We start from the raw sequence: 23,728 nt of genomic DNA on the forward strand, positions 1-23,728 counted from the left end.
TGCTTCTCAGGGAAAATCTGTTAATTATTTTATCTTATTCTTGTGATGGTTATTTCCATATTTCTAAGTTTCATGATTATAGTGTTACATCTTGTTTTCTCAGTTTAATTGATTTCCAAACACAAAGAAAGAAGATTTAGATCTCTTCTTCCATCTTCCCAGCTAGACATCCTATTCCCAAATGCTTATATTTTTATTATGTTGGTTAAAACAAAATCACTTTACATGATTGGTATTCTGTATATTCTATTCATAGCTGAGCTAGATGATATGTTTAATTATTTTTTTCTGCACATTTTGATTCTGTAAGATGTAACATTTTTTTCCCCATTTGTTTGGATTTCTGTATTCTCATCAAAAATTCATCCCAACACCCCCCCAGGTGTGTAAATCTCTTCTAAATAACACTTGGATCTATTAGGTGTCCTATTATTTTCATCTTCTTGAGTGATCTTCCTGCAGATCCAACCTGGATCTGCCCCAGGCGGTTGTCCAGGTAGCAAGTCATTTTATCCCCACCCTGGAGGCTCTCTGCTCTCTCTTCTAACACATCTTTGCATCTTTCATTTCTGCAGTCCCAATCTTTTTCTTTCTGGATTTATTGCCACATTTGGTATAGTCTATTTCCCAACAGCTTTTGGGAAAGGAAGAATTGCAGGAAAATTTAGGGAGAATTTCTGTGTCTGAAGAGATCTTATTTCTTCCTTGCACTTAATTGCTTCTGGGTTGCAATAATTTTTTCTCAATATTTTGAAACCATTCTCCATTGTTATTTAGCTCACAATAGAACTGTGAAGAGTTCGATAATATTCTGATTTTGATCTTTCACACAAAACCTTTTTTTTTTCCCAATGAAAATCTTTGGATCTTCTTTTTCTCTTCTGTGACCTGAAATTTCACAGTGGTGTTGTCTTAGTTGGTTCAGGCTGATATTACCGTAGATTGAGTGCCTCATAAACAATATTTATTCCCCATAGTTCTGAAGGCTTTAAGTCCAGGATCAGGATGCCAGTATTGTCAGGTCTGGCAAAGGCCCTCTTCTGAGATGCAGACTGCCAACTTTGGGTTTTGTCCACATTTGATGGAAGGGGCTAGGGATCTCTGTGGAGTCTTTCATAAGAGCACTAGTACCAGGGCACCTGGGTGGCTCAGTTGGTTAAGTGTCTGCCTTCAGCTCAGGTCATGATCCCAGGGTCCTGGGATCAAGCCCTGTGTCAGGCTCCCTGCTCAGTGGGAAGTCTGCTAACCCTCCTCCTGCTTGTGCTCTCTCCTTCTCTCTCTCTCTCAAATAAATAAGATATTTTTTAAAAAGAGTGCTAATCCCGTTTCAAAGTCTCCACCACCATGATCCAAATTCTTCCCAAAGGCCCCACTTCCTACTACTATCAGCTTGGGGGTTAGGTATTAATACATGAATATGGAGGCACACAAACCCTTGAGAGACCCTGGGTCTATTTTCACTTATCACCTCCTTGAGTGTGGCCAGGACCTGTGACTTACTTTGAGCAATAGAATGTGGTAGAAGTATGTGCTGTCACTCCCTTGATTACCTCATGCCATATTCTGTTTTAAAAGCAGACAGGAGTAAGAGACTCTTCTTGCAGGCATAAGGGTATAAGTAGCCATGTAGGAGAATCCCATGTGGCAGGGAAGTAGAGAGGACCTCTAGGGTCTCAGGGTGTCCTCTGGGCAACAGTCAGCAAAAATTCAAGGTTCTCATCCCCACAACTACAAGCAAATGAATTGTATCAACAACTTGATGGAGCTGGAGTTTCCCAGTCAAGCCTCCAGCTGAAAATGCAGCCCTGATTACAGTCCTGTGAGACCCTGAGCAGAGGACCCAGTTAGCTGCACCTGGACTCCTGGTCCATGGAACCTGTGAGATAATAAACATGTGTTGTTTCAAGCTTGTAAGCTTGTAGCAATTTTTAAATTCCACAATAGCAACGATTGCAATGTCTTACTCTTTCGGACTCTTTCATTGTTTTTAGTAGCATTTGGGGAAGGAGCTGAGGTGAATATTGTGTGTAATCAATGGGTTAGAGAAACACGACATATGATGTGATCAAACACACTTTTTAAAAAAATCATCCTTATAAAATTAATTGAGTGGGTAAAGCTTTTGTTTCCCACCCGGTACGTTCCAGTTATCACTCCAACGTGTTCTACCCAACGCAGCACTGTGGTCACTTTCAATAGCTAACATGCTCTCAGTTTGATGATGTGGATGTCCAATCTCATGTAATAGTAATAAATACAAATAATGTTGTGTTAAATTTCTCTTCTCCTCCAACAGAGTTCTGCTTTGGGTTGACTGTTTGCACTGGCACAGCTTTGCTGATGGACATTTTTGCTTAGATTTTCTTATGCTCCTTCTACCCCATCTTGGGCACTGAGGCTTCTGACCTCCTTTCTCTCAAGTTCAGGAAAGACTTGTTACAAGACTGGGCTGCCTTCACACAGTGTCAGGTTTCTCTGGATAATAAGGGAAGGTGCATTTGGGAGCTCTTCAGAAATTCCAGATCCCTGACCTCTCTCACATGTAATTCCTTCAACTCATGCAAATTCATCTGTACTCTGTGTGCTCACTTGGGACTCCTTCCTCGTCCCCTAATCTGGCTTCATCTCTACCTTCTTGCTGCTCCACCACTTTGAGTGGCCCTATGTCACACAGTACTCAAGACAAACCCATATTGTCTCTCTCTTACTTGCTGGTCTCACCATGCACCACATGTAGGGGAAGCACACAGACACGCTTCACCTGCCAAAGCCTAGGCGTGGAGGCTGGTTTCGATGCAGAGACCATTCAGGATCCCACTGCTAAGAGCTATGGCCACAGTTCCAGGCAAGCATCAGAACCCTCTTTTCCTCCTCCCAGTCAGCCATGTGATCTAAGGGAGAGTAGAGAAGTCTTTCATTAAGTTTGTCAAGGGACAAGCATCTCTTCTTCTCTCACCTTTTGGAGTAGACGAGAAGGTTCGTGGAGCAGCTTTCTCCAAGGAAATTCTCAAAAAAAGTTTTTTTCTTTTGATTTGTTCATCTCTGTAGAGTATGAAACCATCTACTGGTTCCCCCATCATTTCCTTTGACTATCTCATTTTAGCATTTCACGTGTGTTGCATCTTGGTGCCACGGGGAACCTTACATTTTCGCTTGCTGTATGTATGCCTGTTTCATCCACCACCATTAACTAGAAATCCCTCCTTCCTTTCCATTTGAATATTATGAAGGCTACTCATGTCAGGAGACTAACAGATACTTCAGACTTTATAACTCTTTTTTTTTTTTTTAAAGATTTTATTTATTTGACAGAGAGAGAGAAATCACAAGTAGGCAGAGAGGCAGGCAGAGAGAGGGGAGAAAGCAGGTTCCCCGCGGAGCAGAGAGCCCGATGCGGGGCTCGATCCCAGGACCCTGGGATCATGACCTGAGCCGAAGGCAGAGGCTTTAACCCACTGAGCATTTATTTATCAGAGAGAGAGAAGGGGAGAGAGCAAGCACAGGCAGACAGAATGGCAGGCAGAGGCAGAGGGAGAAGCAGGCTCCCCGCTGAGCAAGGAGCCCGATGTGGGACTTGATCCCAGGACGCTGGGATCATGACCTGAGCCGAAGGCAGCTGCTTAACCAACTGAGCCACCCAGGCGTCCCAGACTTTATAACTCTTAAAATGACCCATTCAGAAATCTGTTCTCTGCCCTACTTGAACATGCCTACTGAATGTTCAATGTGTCCATGGGACTGAATTCAAGATGCACTGCCCTGAGTAGGACATGTTTTGATAAAGAGCCTGGCCTGAGTACCAAATGTTTGCCACAAATTCACATACTCTGTTGCCGTCCTCCATCAGTGACTCCAAATGGGCACCATGAAAATGCATCTACATCTCCTCTCTTGTCAGGAGGAGAAGAGTGAAAGAATGTGGGGAGAGACTGTCCAGTCTGGAGTTTGACCTTTACGGGTTTGCTCTTGACTAAGTGCTGGTACTCACATCTGACCTCTCTAGCCTGAAAGACAGAACTGCTGCCTGGCGATATACCCAGGCAAACTGAGGCAGAGATGGGGAGGAAGCTACCCTGAGTCACTCTGACACCATGAGCATCAGGAGCCTTAGAGACATCTAGGATCAGAACTCTTGGGAGGGACATTGGAATGTCCATGAGAGAGAGAGATGTGGGGCTGAGGTTTCACCAAAGAGATTCTGTAAGCCGCAACTGTGAATGTATGAAAGGCAGAACAAGAAAGGGAGGCAAAACTGGGTGGGCCTAGTCAGGTTTATCACAAATGACCGTGCAGATTATGGCCTAGACCACTTACGGTAGCACCATTAATAGTGCAGGCAGGAGAGGGGCACCCTCTTCACTACACAGCCTGTGAAGCCCTGTGTGATGAAACTGTCAGGTTGTCCTTCATCATTCCCTTGGAGACTTCAAGAAATGACTAGGAGGACATGTTGAAAAATCCTAATTTCAATTAAAGAGACAAATAAGAACTCTAGATATCGTTATGGACCAAACTGTGTTTCTGCAAAGTTCATAAGTTGAAGCCCTAATCTCCAATGTGCCTGTATTTGGAGATAAGGCGATTTAGGAGGCATTTAAGGTTCAATGAGGCGATCAGGGTGGGGTCCTCATCTGATAGGTTTGGTGCTCTTATAAGAAGAAGAGACACCAGAAACCTCTGTCCTCTATGAGGACAGAGACCATGTGATGACCCACCAAGAAGGTGGCAGTCTAAGAGGAAGAGTGGTCTCATCAGAAAATAAGCCTAAAGACAGCTTGATCATGGATGTCCTAACCTCCAGAACTGTGAGAAAAAGAATTTCTGTTGATTAAACCACCCAGTTGGTGGTATTTTGTTACAGTGGTCTGAGTTAATACTGTAGAGAACCATTAAAAGTGAACATGACTTCATCTTGTAATCACAGGCTGCTGAGACTCAGGCCATCAGGGCTACACAAAAAATAGTAACTAGATGATGCAAGACCACTAGAGGATTCTACAGACCAAAGAGTGTAGGATCCTAGTTACAAGTACATAAACAATGCCATTTCCTTCTAGTCTGACTTATACAACCTGCTTCCCATTATAATTCAACATCCACTGCTACTGTGCTGGCACTGCCTGTTCACCATCCATGCTGCCCTGCTCACAGTCTTTAACCTCTTCGTGGCTTCTTTTTCTGCAGCTGTCAAACAGGGACATTCATGTTCTCTATTCACAAACTTATTATAAAGATTAAATGAATTACTATAGGCAAGGCATTTAGAATAGTGGACACTTACTTGAAACACTACCTGTGCAGATTTCTAGGATTTCTAAGATTTCTGGAAACAGGATTGAATTAAAAGGCTCCTTTCTTCTGGTCCAGCAATCAGGGTCGAAACTCATGTGAGCCCAAGGGGTAAAAGTGTGGAAAGGAAATGTTGTTTCATATAGTGTCTTTCTACCTGCTGTATTATATTTCATCCAACAGTGGCATTGGCTATAGATTCAAGGAATCCCAAAATACAATGAAAACCGGGATGTATTAGGGTAGCTCCATAGACAACCAAAATCTCCTTCAGTTTTCCTCTTACACAGAGAGAATTATGGCAGTATTGAATCTAATATCTGACCTTATAAATTCTGTTAGTGTTGCAAGTGATTTCCAAAAACTGTTATGGGCTATAGAACTGGACTAGGGACCCCAGGTCTTAAAAGTCCTAGGGCCCCATTACTGGCTTCCCAGTCTTCAAATGTCACTCTGCCAGTCTGAACATCTGTTTCCTCATCCCTGCTCTAGATCAGCCTGAACACCTCACTTCACTGGACTGGGGACCAGATGAAAGCACCTTGTAGACTGAAAAAGGTTGTATTACCTATGAAATATTACTGTACTTCCCAACTAACTCCTACAAGGCTGTCTGAAATGGAATTTTTCATTTGATTTCTAATTAAATTTCAAAATTAAGTAACTAAACCTAAAAGGCAAAAATAAGCATATAATTCAACTGAAAAATTGGGGAGGTAAATGCCCTTTCTCTAGGAAATTTGCACCAATGACTCTTTGATAGAAAGTGCACATGGCCCATCAGTTTATCCAAGGTGATTTCATGAAGTTTTCTTACTCCAATTCAGATAACTGGAAAGGTCACTTGAATAATGCTATTTTATAAGAAAGGAAATCATAGGTTGTAGCAGTGAAAAGTTGGTACCACTGACGTGATTTCCAATAAAACCTACTTTCTACATTTATGATGCAATTCCTTTGAATCAAACCACATGGAAATAAATCGTTCCATTTAACTGAAGATACAAAGAGCAGTGATGAAGCTGCTGAAAGCTTCTTATTTTATTCCAGACTCCTAAACCAAAAAATTCCATTTAAGATTGAGCTAATTTTTTCACTGACATTTAGCTCTAAATGTCATGTTAGACCCAAAAATTTTTCTTGAGTTTATGGTTCGCAGCCTTATTCAGTTGATAAAAACTGAGTTAGCATGATGTCGTTTGAGGATTCTCCAGCATGAGAAAGTGCATAAATGCCTATGAGAGGAAAAAGAGGATAAGAGTTACGTTTCTACGTCGGAATCAAGCATGAGACCAAAATGAAAATAAGCCTGTGCAAATCCTTGCAAGTCTGGCCAGTTCCAGGAAGATGGCAGGGAAAGCTACAGAAGGCAATTGGTTGACAGGCGGTATTTCATTAATGCCAAAGAGACGTGCATTTGTCAGACATCTCTCATTTGAGAAGAGAAGCATCACATCTTTCAGATGCTGTGGAAAATGAGATAAAGTAGATGTGAGATCATAAAATGTTATTGCTAGAAGGAAACTTCATGATCTCTTCGTTTTTCATTTTACTGATGAGGGACATGCATCCAAAAGGTTAAGAGGTTTGTAAAAAGCACTCAGACTGGTTGGTGACAGTGATAAGGGGACCCAAGTCTTCTGGGTGAGCATGCTGAACATTTGGGGAGGGAAGTGCTGTTTCAAGTTCAGAACCTTGAACTTTATTTTGGAAGTCAAATAATTTTGCTTACAATCTAAAATGAATGTCCCATTTCCCTGCTTTAATAAAGATATTAACATAATTTAACAGGAAATGGAACTCAGGCACTAAAAGATGACTTCAGCTTGACTTGTATGCAGTGACTTTTCCTCACCCCCATGCTCTACTCTTCTCCTCCAGGCATAGGACAACAATCTGCAATGCTTACATACATAACAGTCTTCCAGGAGCTGAATATCATTGACTTTAGCAATATCCAATATGTGAGTATAAAAGCAATGCATGTCCCAGGTGGAAGGGACAGTGCTTTCTCACCCATAGCAGGTGATGGCTTCACCTTGGTGGGGACATTTTAGGCAGGAGAGTACATTTGATGGAGCACAAACACATAGCCCGTGCCCACTGCTCAGCAGGTGGCACAAGAAGGGTCACTCTCCAGTAACACAATTGGTATTTGACCACACTCCCGCACCCCATGACCTCGACGATCAATGTCACTGATTTATAGAATGTCTAAGTGACGGAATGGAAGTGATGAAATTAAAAGGGACAATAGTGGTCTCCATGAGCATCAACTTCCCCACCATGTTCTGTTAGCCCTGAGCACCATCCCGATGAGCTCCAGAAACGTGACCAGCAGATACACCTGCACTTCTCCCATGGGGCTGTTAAAAGTAGCCCTTCAGGGGTGCCTGGGTGGCTCAGTTGGTTAAGTGTCTGCCTTCAGCTCAGGTTATGATCTCAGAGTCCTGGGGTTGAGCCCCATATTGGGCTCCCTGCTCAGCGAGGAGTCTGCTTCTCCCTCTCCTTCTGCCCCTACCTCCCCCCATTGTTCTCTCTCTCACACACTCTCTCTCAAATAATAAAAAATAACTAAAAAAAAATTTAAAGGTAGCCCTTCAGTTTTCCTCCTATGATATATTCACACTCCTCTATTTTTTGTTAACCTTTGGCTTACTGTTAACTCACCTTTGTGCTGCAATGGGTTGAAAGTTTTTGGGAATTTGGGTTTGGCAGACACATCTGATGAGTCTTGCTGCATCAAAGAAAAACAAGTCATTTGTACATTAATAGTATTCTTTGAGTCACGCTCTGCATTTCCTGACATCTTAATGTCATTAGCGATTCTTTACTTCACTTATGTGGTGCCCTGTTCTCTTTTCAAGAAATTAGAGTACTCCTTTCTTACCCCTTCTCTGGCTTTAATCTATTTAAAATGCTTAAGAACATATTTCTAAGTGAATCTTTTGTTCCGGTTTATTCTCACAACTTTTAACAACAAACTAGAAAATAGTTTTAAGGAAGGCATTATCTTTTTGTACGTCCATGCTTAAATTTATTTGGTTCACACATTTATCTCTAGAAGAGGAACCCATGGAGAAAAAACAATAGTTCTATAAAAATGGTCTCAAATAAATTGCCTTATTCTCACTCATCTTAGCATTCAATTCCCTTTGTGAATAATCCTTTAGTAACTGGAGCAGAGGCTAAACAGAGTTCAAAATTTTGAAAACTGAATTTTCTAATGGAAATAAAATATTTAAATAAAAATCATACTTTTGGAGAAAGGTGGAAGTTTAAGAAAATTGTGTCTTTGTCTATTCGATAATTGATTTATTCATTAATTTAATGTCTCCTATTGAGTACCACCATGTGCTAGACACTAGGAATATTGGAAAGAATGAGCTTCCATTTCCTGCCACAGTCCATGTCATAAGGAAGCTAAATCAAGATGGGAGAAATAAGTTCTCGTTATATGCAGTGGGCAGCCTGATGATAACTCCTAATTTTCACTGAAATATATAAATGGCTATCCCACATTGAGCCCTGGGGTGGTGGGGGGAATTACCACAGAGACAGGAACGAGAAATGTCTAAAAATTCTAAAGCAAAATAATTGATTTTCTGTAAGTTTGGACTCAGTAAACATATAATACTGTAGTCCTAAAGACAAATTCTGTAGTCATCATCATTGCATTTAAAACTGAATCTCATCCCATTTGGAGAGAAGAATCTTAGATTACAAGACACCCAGGGACTCTACACAGTCTGGGGAAAAGCAGCCTCTTCAGACATGGGGCTAAGCTCTTGGTCAAATAACAGGACCCAAGTCATTGGAACCATTAACAAATAAACCTCTTCTCTCTGGAGAGAGAATCTGTAGGGGTCACCAGTGTCTATCTTTCAGAGAAGAGTCACAGAGAACTTAGCCGGGGACAATGGAAGGGCTAGGAAGGGGTCCGGCGCCCCCAACAGGGAGAGGATTTTGAGAGAAACCACACTGTGGGTCCATACAGTGTCACGGTGCCTTGAGGGATGGTCCTTACGGAGAACATCATTGGCTTCTTTCATTCCTTTCAGCCAACAACTCAAATTTTCACTGCTTTTAAGACTCCTGTTTTACCATCCATTTCCCATCTCTTAGTGCATAGCCTTTTCTCCTCTACTTTAAAAACAAAACAAAACAAAACAAAAAGGTGTCCAGGTCTGAATTCTCTCACACCGTGACCCAATGTGCCCATGTTGCCCCATCTGCATCAGACTGAAGCTTCCTGTGTCCGGGGAAGAGGCTGATCCCTCCATCTTCAGTCCACTCACTTCATCTGCCTTTCCAGGAATCCTCTTCCTTCAGCCACCCCCACCCCCAGTTGTCTTCAGACTCTCTAAGACTCTCTTTGTTGGCTCATCCCTCCCACCATATGGACTTTTGCACATCCTCGTGACTCAGCTCTACCATCGCTGCTGGTCCCGAGTCTGTGTCTGGTTTCCACCCTCATTCTCTTTTCTCTCACGAGTCTCTTGACAGGAACATTCCTACTGAGGTATCTTTTCTTCGCCTTCTCTCTCCTCAACTGCTATAATCTGGGTTCCTGTTTTACACTCAAACTCCCTCAGAAAATTACAAATACCCATCTTCTCTTCTGCCAAATATGCATTTATTTTAACCCAAATGAGCCACCTAACCTGAAAACAAAGTCCCACTTTTATCATCTGATTTAAAAATGACATGGGGAAGGGAGTACAAATGTAGAAGATGCAAAGGAACGTGTCAACACTTGACATTAGAAACGGAGTAAAAACACTGCTGGGCGTCCTTACTTTTGTTCTCATTTTAATTTACTTTGGGGTGTTTTTCTTTCTTTGGTTTTCAAAGGAGAAAAATGCTCACTTCCTGGCAGGGCAGGGGGTGTCCTGTCTCACCATCAGGGTCAGGTTTTTCTATACTGCAGACACATAGACTGTAGCTCCTTTCTTTTCTTAAGCACAGTGACTGATTTATTAGTTTCATATTCTCTGTTCAAGAGATTTTAGTTCTTCAAGACATAAATTCAAAATTACAGAAAGTCAGAACCTCTGCGTTGAATTAACGAGTCCAACAGTTAATGTCCACAGTTGGGAAAAAACCCCAAACTGAACGGTACCGTGTGACTTCCCTAAGATCACTCAGCCAATCATTGACTGAGTCAGAAATAACAGGGCAGGTCAGCTGGCGAGGGGGTCCCTGCTGCCTAATTCACAGCACAGGCCCATATGAGGAAACGCAGACCCTGGAAAAATTTTTAAGGTCAAAGGTTAATTTCCTCAATTTTTAAAAATTACTATTTCAAAAGATTATAGTGCCCCTTGTAAAAATCTCTAAACACCCACGTAGCTCTTCAGGCACTTAAGTCAGCTGATTTTTTATCAGACACAGAAATCTTTGCCTTAGAGCTCCTTCTGAAAGGCCTTCAGTGTTTTGCCGAAGGGCAGAAATCTAAACCAACTTCAAAAATACAAAATCTGAACATAAGGGCGTCTGTTGTTAACTCTACTCTCCTTCTATGGACTGGACTTTCATGGGAAAGAACAAACCAGGAATCCTCTGCCTCCATCCAAATGTCTCAGTTGGTAGATTTAAGTGCTCAAGTTGCAAGGGACTGAGTCAGTTATGCCATGCCAGCTGAAGAGGGAAAACTCAGAGAACATCTCACAGATTAAAAGTCGACCAGAATTCCAGGCACCTGGGTAGCTCAGTTGCTTGAGCGACTGCGTTCAGCTCAATTCATGATCCTGGAGTCCCAGGATTGAGTCCCACACTGGGGGGTGGGGGTGAAAGGGTCCCCTACTCAGCAGGGGGTCTGCTTCTCCCTCTGACCTTCCCCCTCTCATGCTCACTCTCTCTTATTCTCTCTCTCTCAAATAAATAAATAAAATCTTTAAAAAAAAAAAGTTGACCAAGATTTCATACTTTCCTTTTGCAAAGGCAAAATGATCTATAGGAGGTCCCAAAAGTCAGCCAGAGAAAAGGGTCTCACTGACTCTAGATGTTGAAAGGCAAATCTGACTAAAGAAGATGACACCATCCAAAGGTTGTTTGCCCACCACAGCACCCACAGACCTCAGTGCCTGAGCATCTTTGTACTTTTCCGTGGCTTCTCGTTCACTCATTCCCTTGTTCATTTTCTCACTCATTCAACATTATGAGTAGTGACCCTGTGCTGGGCACCATGCCAGGGAGCAGAAATAAAATGGCGACAGAGGCTCAGGGGGATGACACAAAACTGGGCTCGCCGTGCGACTGCATATAGAGAAAAGTGCGAAACCGGAACTTCATGCGTTGGACCTGTGGCAGCAGGAGATAATTACCTTGGATGCTTGCTTCCAAGAGCTTAAAGGAGACAATTTGCTGAACAGCAATTGTCGCAGCTAGAAGGCAACAAAGAAATACTGAGAAGAGGCACATATACAATCATACTAGACAAATGCAGAACAAAATTGCAGACTGGAACTGTTACTTAATAGAGGTATTTCCTGGAAGCCCTTAATAGACCATCAGCATGGCTATCTGATGAAAAGATTTCTTATATTTGTTTGCTTTACCTATAAACAGACCTAGGATTAAACAAAGAACAACAATACCAAAAGCCATAATAATTCAGATTCTAGACAATAGTAATTGGCAATAATTGCTAAATTAAAATTTATCTCTGAAGTAAAGAGTTTCCTAACCATGTGAATGGGGCCATTGAGAGAATTATTTAGTCCAACCAAGAACAGCAAATTGCTTCTTTGTAAACAGGGATTTTGTGTACGTGCTACAATTGTGCTAATTATAAAATCTTCTTATCTTCTTATTAAAAACAAAGTCTCTGTCGCTTAGCTTACTTTCTCTCTTTGCCTCTCTCAATAGAGTTGCTCGACCCTTGGGAAAAATAATGAAACAAGTTTATGTAGACTTTTTTTTCCATAATTTTCCCTACATTGGCCATCCTTCCTTAGGGATTTTATTTAATGTTAAAAGTTATTTATATTTACCATAAGAATGTAGAAGTAGATACATCCTTCAGCATATTCTATGTAAATGCTACATTTAATAAAGGAGGAAAAGAGAATCACCCCAGCAGGATGTACTTTTTGCTCTTTGATGATTGCCAAACCATAGATTAAAGTAGCAAAATGAAAAGTAAGAACAATTTCCCTTTTTTTCTATAATGTTCACATTATACGTTGTGATTGGTTCTATATTGTTTTCTTATCAGCACTTCTATATGTGGTGATTAGTTCTATATATTTTCTTATCAACAGTGAGTGTTTTCACTGACTTTTATAAAATTATAGAATTTGATGACAAGAGTACTCATGGTCTCACCTCTTATATGTGAATAAGAGCCTAGAACTGAAGGATTCTAATGCGTGCATTAGAATAAAGAGATGAAGAGAGAAATGAATACACCTACCTTACTGTCCAAGAGCATTCCAAAACATAAGATGAAAAAACCCTTAAAAAAAAAAAAAAAAAGAAAGAAAGAAATCACCTGTGTGGTCTTTTCTCCGCCAAAGAAGAAAACATGGCTGTGTAATTCTATTCTATCACCCAACATTATTTTCTTGCTGGTCTCTCTCCTAGTCTGTGGACTCATCAAAGGCAAGGACACTGGCTGATTCCACCACGCCTGGTATAACACAAAGCACTCAAAAAAAAAAAATGTTTTTCTTGAAGGTACAAACAAATAAATGAGTGAATAAGGTTTTAAGTGTATATGGAACATTCTTTTCCCTTTTGTGTCATCCTAAACACCAAACAAATATATTCTATAGCTTAGTCTTCCTTTAGAGTGGGCATTAAATCAACATTGATGGAGTGCACGTGAATCTGTGACAACTGCAGGCACTGAGGTCCAACCCTAAGCAGAGGGTTATTCTATCTGCACCCTTGCTATCAAGTCCAGTCCTTGTGGAACCCTTGGCCAAGGCTTTCTTGGACTATGAGATCCTTCTCCCAGTCAGAGCACCCCCAGTGGGTGCCTATTCCTACAGCATCTCACCATGGAGCTGCTCTCGGCAAAAGCTCCCTACACCTGCCACCATTATGCATATGCTCTCAAGGTTCGCCATTTGTGCTTACCAATGAAACGTTCGCTGGTGTGCTAAAAGTAGGTGGAGAACCAGTTGCTTTTAGAAGATGGATTAGCACTTCCTACATGCCAGGCACAGTGCTGAGAGCTAAATTATGTCATGTAAATTATTTTATGATATAGGTAATAATATTATCTCTCCTTAACAGACGAGAGAACTGAAAGAGAGATTAAATATTTCTCAGAGGTCACAGGTGACAATGTGCCATATTTGAGCCCAGACCTATTTAACCCCACAGCTCAAACCTTTAACCACCCCTTCCTTGAGACATCATGCAGAAGTGACCAGCAAACATTCATTGAACCAAGATCAAAGACTCTCTTCCAGACTCACAGAAACCAAAAGATTACTTTTTCTGCCTACTCTCTGAACACTCTTCGATTGTGAAATGTAAAACCCATGCTCTTCAGCAGGTGTAGGCAAACTTCTGCAAAGAGCCAGATAGGACGTGTTTTAGGCTTCACAGGAGGTACAGTTGCAGCTGTTCAACTTTGCCAAGGTAAAGAAAGCAGCCACAGACCATATCTACACAAATGGGCATGGCAGTGCTCCAATAAAACTTTATTGACAAAAACAGCACTGGTAACAGTTTGTCAGCTCCTGCTCTGTTGTGCTCTGGAGACATCCTGTGAACCATTCAGAGTCAACAAGTGGTTTTGAGTCCTTTCCCTTTCCCTGTGTGCTTTTGCAGAGGTCTGCCCAGGAGAAAGAGGGCTGAGCTGGCAGCAAAAGGGGTTAACATTAGGTTTATAAACTCAAACATCTAAAATCCTGGGATGGATTCCTGAACAAGTCTAATACTCTGCTTCAGTAATACCTGCTGGAAAATACAGATTCTGTTATTTGTTTCTCTTGGATTCACTGCTGCCTGGCAGTGTTGCTCACAGACCTGCTGCAGGCAGTGGGAGATGAGTTAGCATCCAGAGTGGTGTTACCAACCTCAGTTCTCTATAATTACCCCCAGTCACCTGATGATGTAAGAGGTTATTCTTAAAAAAAAAAAAAAAAAGAAGAAGAAGAAGAAAAAGAAGAAGTTATTCTTATTGTTCTCACCTGGAATGCATTGAGTAATGCAAAAACAACATGCCAAGCCAGATTCTGGTTGTCTACTATTGTTCCTATGCCAAAGCCCCAGGTGAGCCCCAGCAGAGGGGTCAGGATGAGAAGGCTCTTCCCCATGCGGACAATAGTGGCCTTGTTCTCCTGACCGGGTCTTTCTCCAACAGTGGGCCTCCAGAGCTTCCTGAGAACCAATAGCACCACCACCAAGTTCACAGCCACAATAGTCAGTGCAGGAACAGCAAAGGCTAAGAGGGGTTTGCTCCTATCAGACCAGTTAAGCCAACATATGTCTTTCCTTGTGTAGCCATTGCTTGGCTGCGTGACAGCAATCGTGATGGCACATATGATGAGAGGGCACCCGTAGCCCAAGCAGAAGCCGATTGCTATCATCGAAGGCATGGCCATGTGATGGAATACGAGGAGGATCCGATAGGCCAGCAGGATGCCAAGTGTGAGCATCCAAAAGAACAAGGAGAGGTAGAAAAAGTGCATGAAAAACACAGCAGCTATACAGACTCTGGAAAGGTTTACGGGGGAGTCTCCAGTGGCAGCGACAAGGAACCAAACATCAGCAATCAGGAGGCACAGGGCTATGTTCACCATGCAAACATGACGTGTGTAGGAGGTCTGGTTTTTCTTGACCTGCTTCCAAAACAGAGCTTCAATCATCAGGCATAAGGTGAGACTTCCGATGGAGATGCCCAGTCCCACAAAGGTGATCCATTTCACCACAGGGATGATGGCAGGGGGGACAAAGGGGGACATCAGTACCGAGAAGGAGGTCAGGTGAGTACATCGGCACATCACCATGTCTGGAGTTTCATTCACCAGGTGGCAGCCTGCATTGTTCCATTGCAAAAGACTGAAATCCCAAAACACACAATGAGGCTGGCTCAGATTCGACTCTATCTTGGAAAAAATCAGGAAAACCTCATTTATGGAATAGTTTTGAATAATCGTGGATATCACGGGGCCATTGACCTGAGCATTTCCATTTTTGGTAACAGATAGGATAGTCCCCAGGGTCAACGAGGCCATGCTGATGATGGTTTCTGGAAGGGATCGCTGGAATTGGTCTGACTCAATTAACACACGGCCTCTTATGGGAATGGAGGCATTTGGAGGGAACATTTCAGTCTGATAGGTGTAACCCATCTTGAGTTGGCTTGGGGACACTGGACTTCCTTTCCAGTTAATGAATTCCCGAGAAAAATTCAGAGGCAGAGCTGTTGGAGGTACAAGGCTGCTGATGTTTTCCAGTGTCTTCAGTAACCGCGAGCTGGCATGCTGTTCTTCCTGTAGTAACACTGTCCAGTTGGTTACTGATGATGAATTCAGGATGTGGTCAGCTATACTGATGACATCCTGAAATACAAGGATCAAAGTCAGTTTGTGTTTTGAATAAGCAGCTCAAGAGGACTAGGAGGGGAGAGTCATTAGTATTAAGGATAGCACAATTGCCCAAAGAGTTGGCCCAGTTGAAGACCATAGCAAATGTATCAGTGAAAATCAGTTTAGTCGTTGCGCAGTGAAAGTTTTGGGTTAAGAAACTAGGGTCAGCAGAATCATATAAGTTCCAGAGTGATCTCCCCAGGACATTTGTATGCACACTGGGGTTCTGGCAAGGCTGAGAAAGAATCCTGTGGTGTGTGCTCTATCAGGCTCACTTCCTTCCACAGCGATGACAAACATGGCTGCCTTACTGCTCCAGCTGAGGCTCAGAGAGTGAGACATTAAATTGAACTCCTTTCCAACATTATGTTTGTTTTGCTAACATCAGAAGTTCTAAATTCATGTCATGGACATTCAAGTTGAATTTATGAATTAATAGGAGAGAATATAAAGTAAAAGAGAATACAAAAGCAAAAATCCTCAAACACTGGACAAGTGACTGAGAAGCATCGAACTGTTGTGGGTTTTAAGGGTCAGTCTCAGCTGAAGAGATTCCTTTTCCAAACAAGACCTTGAAAGCTGCCACTTTCCCCAGCAGGACCCTGTCTCTGGCTTATGGCTCTGGTTCCCAGGCATTCTTCCTCAGAGTCATCATCACTCTGACAGAGTCTTACCCTAAATGAGCCCTCTGCAGCTTTTGGCCCCGAGTCCCATAGCATGCTTCTTTTACTGCCCTATAACCTCTGTCTTCTTTTGGTTTGTTTGCCTGCTCTGTTTGTGCCCTTCATTTTATTTTTAGACTTTCTGTGTCATTTTGTTTTAGTTGGTCTCTTGTAAACAACACAAAGTCAGGCTTAAAAAAAAAACTTGATCATCTTCTCTTTGGTTCACGGAGTTTTAACTTATTTATATTTAATGTCATCTCTGACATAATGTCACCTTATATAGCTAAAGTATAATCGTGTGATATGTAACTGTATAATTCGATAATATAATTTTTAAAAAATATAATATACTTTAACATATAAAATGCACACATCCAAAATATTTGGAAGGACATTCATTTAATAATATTTATTGAGTACCTGCTATATACTACTTTTCATTTTCTAGGCACTGGAGGTGATACCTAAAATGCAAGCAGTACCTATTCTAGGGTGACCAGATTACATATCCTTTTTTTTTTTTTTTTTTGGTCTATTTGCATTTCTTAGTAAGCAAGTTTTATTTGCATAAAATTTAAGCTAATTTTTAAATACCAGACTAAATCATGAATACCCCAGTCAAAAAGAGGGTATTCTTAAAATACACACTACTGAAGTCAGAGCTCTTAGCCACAAGAAGGACAACTGCAAAGACATTAAACAGTGAACACGTGTCATATGTTGTCATATGGTATCATATGGTGTCACACAGTGCATATGGTGCAGATTCTCACCCCTTCCTCTAAGCCTGCCTAGAGGTAGCCCCTTCTTGCTTTGAACTCACATAACTGATCTCAAGAATTTTTGGTACACTGTGAAGGACACAATAAGTCTCATACAACAACTGACCTATGACCCCTTGCCTCTTTTCCATTAGTGAGATTTCAGCTTGGGTTTTTGTCATTCCTCCTGAAAGACTGAGCCTCTAAAGCAAGTTCTATAAACACAGGCAGACAGAACATACCTCCATTGTTGAACTGGACACTTTGAAATGGCTCGCCAGTGACAGAGACAAGACGTTGTCCAGAATTGACACCACTGAAGCCAGATTGCCGGCTGTGGTTGATGGGTTTTGCTGAATCACAACAGAAAGATTTCGCACCAAGGATGACACGGCTGTCTCGGTAGCATTGCCTGTGATCACACTGAAATTCTAGGAATAAAAATGGTTAAGTTCTAGAGAACAATGGGATATTTGTTTTTCATATAAATTATTATCCTAATTATACAGAAATATATATTCAGTGAGATTCAGTGACTTTCCCAACAGTACCCAGCTAGGAAGTGGAAAGTTAGTGTCTCCTGGTACTAAATTCTGTTTTATCAACTATGCTATGCTGAGAAATCCTTGTAGGATGAGAATATAGAGGGACATGCATGGAAATCTGACTACACTTTGTCATTGGCTTGGAGTTTTGCTTCTTCTCTGAGGCTCCGCTCTGTTTCCACTACACTGAGTTATCTTGGAAGGCCACCAAAAAAGGGACAGTCTTTTCCATTCAAAACAAGTCAACCCAAGAACCAGATCCCATCTGGTTTTTTGTTTTTTGTTTTTTTGGGGGGGTTGTTTGTTTGTTTTTGAGAGCACGAGTGTGAGCATGAGTGGGACAGGGAGGGGCAGAGAGAGAGGGAGAGAGAGGGTCTAAAGCAGGGTCCAGGCTCAGTGCAGAGCCTGACAGGAGCTCAGACTCACACCCCTGAGATCGTGACCTGAACCAAAATCAAGAGTTGAACACTTAACCAACAGAGCCAAACAGGCAACCCTCATCTGTATTTCTTTTTGCTCTTCTCAGCTCACAGTTGTGTTCTCTACTTTGAAGTGGGACTTGCCTGCCTTCACACCCTGGGCTGGACAAGTCCCAGCTATGGTCCATGTCCAGAACTGTCACAAAGAAAGCAAGAACAAGGATAGACTCCAGAAGCCATCTGGTCCAATCTTCCCCACCCAGTTTACAGAGGAAAAACCTCAGAACGAAGCAGTAAACATTCTATAGTCCCTTGGGAAATACCATTCTAAGTTTCATCTGCAATAGTGGGGTCCCTGGCTGGGAGAGGAGTTCTGCTCAATATGGACATCTATTTGCAAAACAGTCTCAAGAGTCCCTCTTTTCCATGACTTGAGTTCGAATTCCTCACCATTTCCTTCCTTCCTTATATCTGCCTTGCCTTAAGAACTTGAACCTTCCTAAGAAAAATGTCATGTGGAAGTCATAGTTCTGGACTGGAAATCAAGTGACCATGTTTCTAGTTCAACACTACTGCTACCAGAGGGACCATCAGCCTCTTAGTCTTTCATTTCCTGATCTATAAAAACAGGTTGATAAGCCAGATGACCCTTAAAATCCATTGTAGTTCTGTCATTGTATTTGGTACACCTCTGTCTGAGCCACTCCCGGCCCAGATTTCTGACATATGTACATCCTCACTCGTACTGAGCTGACTCACATCTCTACCTGGATCTTTGTTTTCCAGGCTTTCTGGACTTCTAAGACCAGCTTAATTGCTGTCTTACCATCTATCATAGACATCTTCGGCACTGATTCATTCCTCTATAGCTCCCTCCCCAATGGAACCATCAACTCTGACTTTTTCTGTCTCTCTTGGCTTCTACCTAGACCCTGCTACTCATTCCAACAGTGCCTATGATTACCAGGTCTGATAATAGCCTTGACTTCTGTGCACTGACCAATGAGACAAACTGATATATTATTCTCCACCTAGCCATGCTCACTGGGAGATGCCCACGGTGAAACTAAGAACACAAGACGCAGATGCTTTACCTTCTTCAGTTCCTCCAGCTGAGAATGCACACACATCTCCCTGAGGATCTGCCACCCAGAAGGCTGGCACCTGGCTGTAATGTTCCCAGTGTAGCCACTGCTACAGGGAAGAATATACTCATCATTCATGGACCCAAATCCAAAGACAATGCTGTTACACTGGGCTGGGAGGAAAAATGGAAACAAAAAGAAAACATGTGTCAATATCCTGGCACTTTGTACAAAGCATATGGCAGTGCTGTAGAATTCATGCTTCCAGAGACAAAACCCATACAAAATTCAGGAGTAGAAATTGGTCCTTGATGCTCAGCTTCATCCCTCTCAACACCCTTTCTCCTTTCTGATGCCCTCCCGAAGGCCGGCCCCTTGCCCTCCAGTTGTCTGAACTGTGCCAACAGTCTTGCTTTTAGTGAGCCATAAACTAATAAGCACCAGGTGAAAAAAAGACAGGGTATGATCACTCTTGGGAAAGAGCTTCATTCTGTAAGGAAATGTCAGAAAATCAGAAAATGTGCAAGAAGCTATGGAACATAGCAGTAATGATATGGTAACAAATTGGACAGCTGCCATTTTAGAGTGACATACCCAACTTTTTGCCCTTTGTTAAAGCTTTTCACGTTGTGACCAGCCACTAGTTACGCTCACAGCTGGCCCTCGGTAGTATATTCTGACTGTGATTGGGACCAGGAGAAGGAAACTGTGCAGGGAAGATCCTCCAGGATTCTGAGGTAGGCTTGTTTTTCCCAGTACTGCATCCTAAGTGCCTAGACAGTTTGTAAATACTGTTGAATAAATGTTATTGAAAGTGGCTCATATCCAGGTGCATGAGGCTTAAGATTGAATGTAAAAAAGAAAGGGAAAAATCTGAAGAAAAGTAGTAGAGTGTCATGTGTCTGTGTGTGTCTGTGGAGAGTGTGTGTGTGTGTGTGTTAAAGATCTAGACAAATGCATTCTTTCTTTGGTTCCTTGGATTATGATTTAGGAATATGTCAGCCCCAGGGCTCTTGGAGCATGTGTTGCAGTAGACTATTGCTGAGTGAGTTCCATCAGGGCCTGCAGAGAGCTCAGTGCTCCACAGTGTTACCCTGGGAGCTGGAGAACACATCGCTGGTCAGCAAGGATCTGAAATCAGAGACTGAAATGGAGTTTCATCATGGTGGGGGGAGAAAATCGCTGCCTATGTCTCAGTCAGTCTTAGAACAATTTTGTATCATAAAGATTTCCAGTCTACTTCCTGAAGACACAAATGAGCTACTAAGTAGAGGACTCCTGTAACCTAAGCGGGGGATGGGAATTCAGAATTACCTTTTCCAAATACTCTGAAAGAGCCATCTTCAAGCAGGAACAGCTTGTAAAGTCCTGCCTTCACCTTCTCGGCCACTTGTTCAATGGCTGACAGCAGCTCAGATGTGCTGCTGGAACCCACAACTTCAAACCCGACAATGATGCGTCCATCATTGGAATGACTGTGTGAAAAAAAAAAAAATGAGATTCATTCAGTCGGTCACTCGGGGCCTGCCGTGTGTATGCATGTCACTGGGGCCATGGGAGGACATCAAACTGGTATTGTCCTTGCCTTCATAGAGCTTACACTCTAGCAGAGAAGACAAGGCAAGCAAGAAGCCAGTAATTATCATATATAAGTAATTATATAATTGTATAGAAAAAATATTTCTATGTGTTTAGTTAAGTATTACTCGAGACAGATGTGGTGATAAGAACAGAATAGCAGGTGGAGATGGGGTCCACTTTTAAAAAGATTTATTTATTTATTTATTTATTTATTTATTTATTTATTTGAGAGAGAAAGGGAGAGCATGCACATGCATGAGTGGGAGAGGGGCAGTGGGAGAGAATCTCTGGCAGACTCCCAGATGAGTGTGAAAACTGAGGCAGGACTTCCTCTCAAGATGCATGAGCTCATGTCCTGAGCCAATAGCAAGAGTCTGATGCGTAACCAACTGAGAAACCCAGGTGTCCGGATGAGGCCCGCTCTACAGAGGGACTTTTTTTTTTTTATTGGCCCGCTTTAAATAAAGCTGGTCAGAGGGTGAAAGCTGAGGCCTAAACAATGCGAAGAAAAGGCTACAGTTACAACGAACATCAATGTAGTTTGCCAGCATGTGTGAAGGTCCTGAGGCAGGAAAATGCCTATGAGTTAAACAAATTTGAAGACCTGCTGCCAGGTCAAGAACCAGAGTTTCTCAATGCAGAAAGGCTTCAGAGTGGGTTTGAATTTTCCTAGGGAGAATAAATTGAATTCAGTTTATTGAATTCAATAAAATCAGTTTTAGTTAGAAGACAAAAACTGATTAATTCATTTTAGCATAACTAAGTTTCAGTGAGCAGGAGAGAAATGGTAGGGTATGATATTAGGTAAGTGGCCAGGAGGTGGATCAGATAAGGCGTTAGAGTTTGAATTTTATTTTTATTAAAAGGTTTCTTTCTTTAGGAAAAGTCAGAGGCATGCTCATGTTTACTGCTTAAGAGTGTCACTCTGGCTGCTGCATAGAATGGGCTGAAGGGGGCAAGCAGGGAAATAGGAGGACCCACCAGGAAAGAAGTGATGGTGACTTGAATTTGGGGGCAGTACCCGTGGGGAGAAGTGGTCAAGCTGTACTTGAAGACTGAGCCACAGGAATTGTGAAGGATGCTGGGAATGGAGAAAGGAACCAGTCAAGAAAAGACTGTAAGGGATAGAAAAACAAATTGCAGTGTATTCATACAAAGGAATAGCACTGGGCAATAAAAAGGAAGGAGCACCTGTCCCCCTCCCCAGGGGCACCTGGGTGGTTCAGGTGGTTGAGTGTTGACTCTTGGTTTCAGCTCAGGTCGTGATCTCAGGATTATGAGATTGAGTCCCAAGATGGGCTCCCCATTCACTGTGCAGTCTGCTTAAGACTCTCTCTCCTTCTCCCCCTGCCTCCCGCTCTGTCTCCCTCTCCCTCCCTCTCTCTCTCTCCTTCTCCCTGTCTAAAATAAATAAATCTTTAAAAACAACCGTAGCAAAAGGAAAGAACCCCTGACACTCCGAAAAACAAGGATGACGCTCAGAGACATGCTGAGGGAAAAAAGCCAGACATACACAAAAATGACACACTGGGCGATTCCATTTATGTGAAGTTCTAGGTAGACAAAACTGACCTACGATGATACGAATAAAAGCGGTGGTGATTTCTGGTGGGAGGTAGGGGTGGGCATAGAATTGGCTGGAGAGGAACACAAGGGAACTTTTGGGGTGATGAAAATGTTCTGTATCCTTAAAAGGCGGCTAGTAAAAACATTTGTCAAAGCTTATGAAACTGTATGCATAAGGCCTGAGCTATTGCCATATGCCGTATGTCAGTTATACCTCAATAAAAAATGATGACAGAGGATGACTCCAGGTCTGAGTGTGTGCAACACCCACTCTGGGTGACACTGGGTGTCACTGTACCTGGGATGGATGAAGCAGTGGGGGAAGTAGCTTGATGGTTTTGAGGGGGTACAAAAAGGTTTGAGGAGAAAAGTGGGATGACCTCTGTTTTGGACACATTATGTTTGACATGCCTACCAGAAAATCCGGTGGAGATGTTAATAGGCAGTTGGATATTTGGGTCAGAGAAGCAAATTGAGACACTAAGAGATTAAGATTTACTTTAAATCATAAACATAAAGAGTAAAACCTAAATAATTGCATCTCATAGATTTATGCCTACTTTATAATTTTATTTACAAATATTGGAGTCAGCTCGTAAGATATAGGAAATGAAATATGTGTTAGAAATATAAGTAGGAAGCCAGGGCCAATGTAAAGAAAAATATGAATATTGAATAAAAAATTACTGTGAGTTTCAAGTGTGTCTATGCATTCAGTGACTGCAAGGTCAGAAAGGAAAATACAATTCATTAAATAGAACTTGGTATAAGAAAAAAGCAGCAGTGTCTTTCCTAGCATTGAAATGTAAAGAAAATTATACACATGGGCCTTTATATAAGAACATGAGATAACCGGAAGGATAATATCCAGGACAGTATATTTATAGCAATGCTGCTGAAAATTTCCTATAGCTGTTCCATAAGTTAACCGTGAAAAAATATATATACACAAGAAGTCAAGTTCTCTGACCTCTAAGCCACTTCCTCTATCAAGCAGACTATTCATAGTACTCAATGCACACATGGCTAACTAACCAAATAACTTTTGGAATGAAAGCATAAACAAAAGGATAATTTACTAAATATCTCTTTATTTGCTGTAGACAATGCCTACTGGGTTTTGAGCTATGGTGCATACATGGTATCTATACAAAAATATGATAGTTTCCCCCAGGCTTCCCTCTTGGCTCCCAATTATACAACTTTGTATCTTTGTATCATACCTCTCTGTGCTTGTGGACAGAGAAGAGCCACCCCTCTGCACCCA

General features: G+C 42.0%; 1 protein-coding gene and 1 long non-coding RNA gene across 10 annotated transcripts in view; one reads left to right on the forward strand and one right to left on the reverse strand.

Moving 5' to 3' along the window:
* LOC116588717 overlaps positions 1-20,046 on the forward strand; it is a 30,584-nt gene extending 10,538 nt beyond the window's left edge. Inside the window, exon 4 of the long non-coding RNA XR_004285053.1 lies at positions 19,933-20,046. This is a non-coding gene — a long non-coding RNA (uncharacterized LOC116588717). The remainder of the gene's footprint in view (positions 1-19,932) is intronic.
* The window catches only part of ADGRF1 (adhesion G protein-coupled receptor F1), a 112,561-nt gene continuing 94,839 nt past the window's right edge, over positions 6,007-23,728 (reverse strand). For all 9 annotated transcript variants that reach the window (XM_032340197.1, XM_032340194.1, XM_032340199.1 and 6 more), the window contains 8 exons: positions 20,629-20,789; positions 19,324-19,487; positions 17,508-17,696; positions 14,439-15,812; positions 12,707-12,748; positions 11,616-11,675; positions 7,960-8,026; positions 6,007-6,524 (listed from right to left, as the gene is read on the reverse strand). In XM_032340197.1, the coding sequence (XP_032196088.1) occupies positions 6,451-6,524; positions 7,960-8,026; positions 11,616-11,675; positions 12,707-12,748; positions 14,439-15,812; positions 17,508-17,696; positions 19,324-19,487; positions 20,629-20,789 (2,131 nt within the window). In that variant the 3' untranslated portion in view covers positions 6,007-6,450. The remainder of the gene's footprint in view (positions 6,525-7,959; positions 8,027-11,615; positions 11,676-12,706; positions 12,749-14,438; positions 15,813-17,507; positions 17,697-19,323; positions 19,488-20,628; positions 20,790-23,728) is intronic.

Source organism: Mustela erminea, chromosome 4, assembly GCF_009829155.1.
Source record: "Mustela erminea isolate mMusErm1 chromosome 4, mMusErm1.Pri, whole genome shotgun sequence".
Taxonomy (NCBI): Eukaryota; Metazoa; Chordata; class Mammalia; order Carnivora; family Mustelidae; genus Mustela; species Mustela erminea.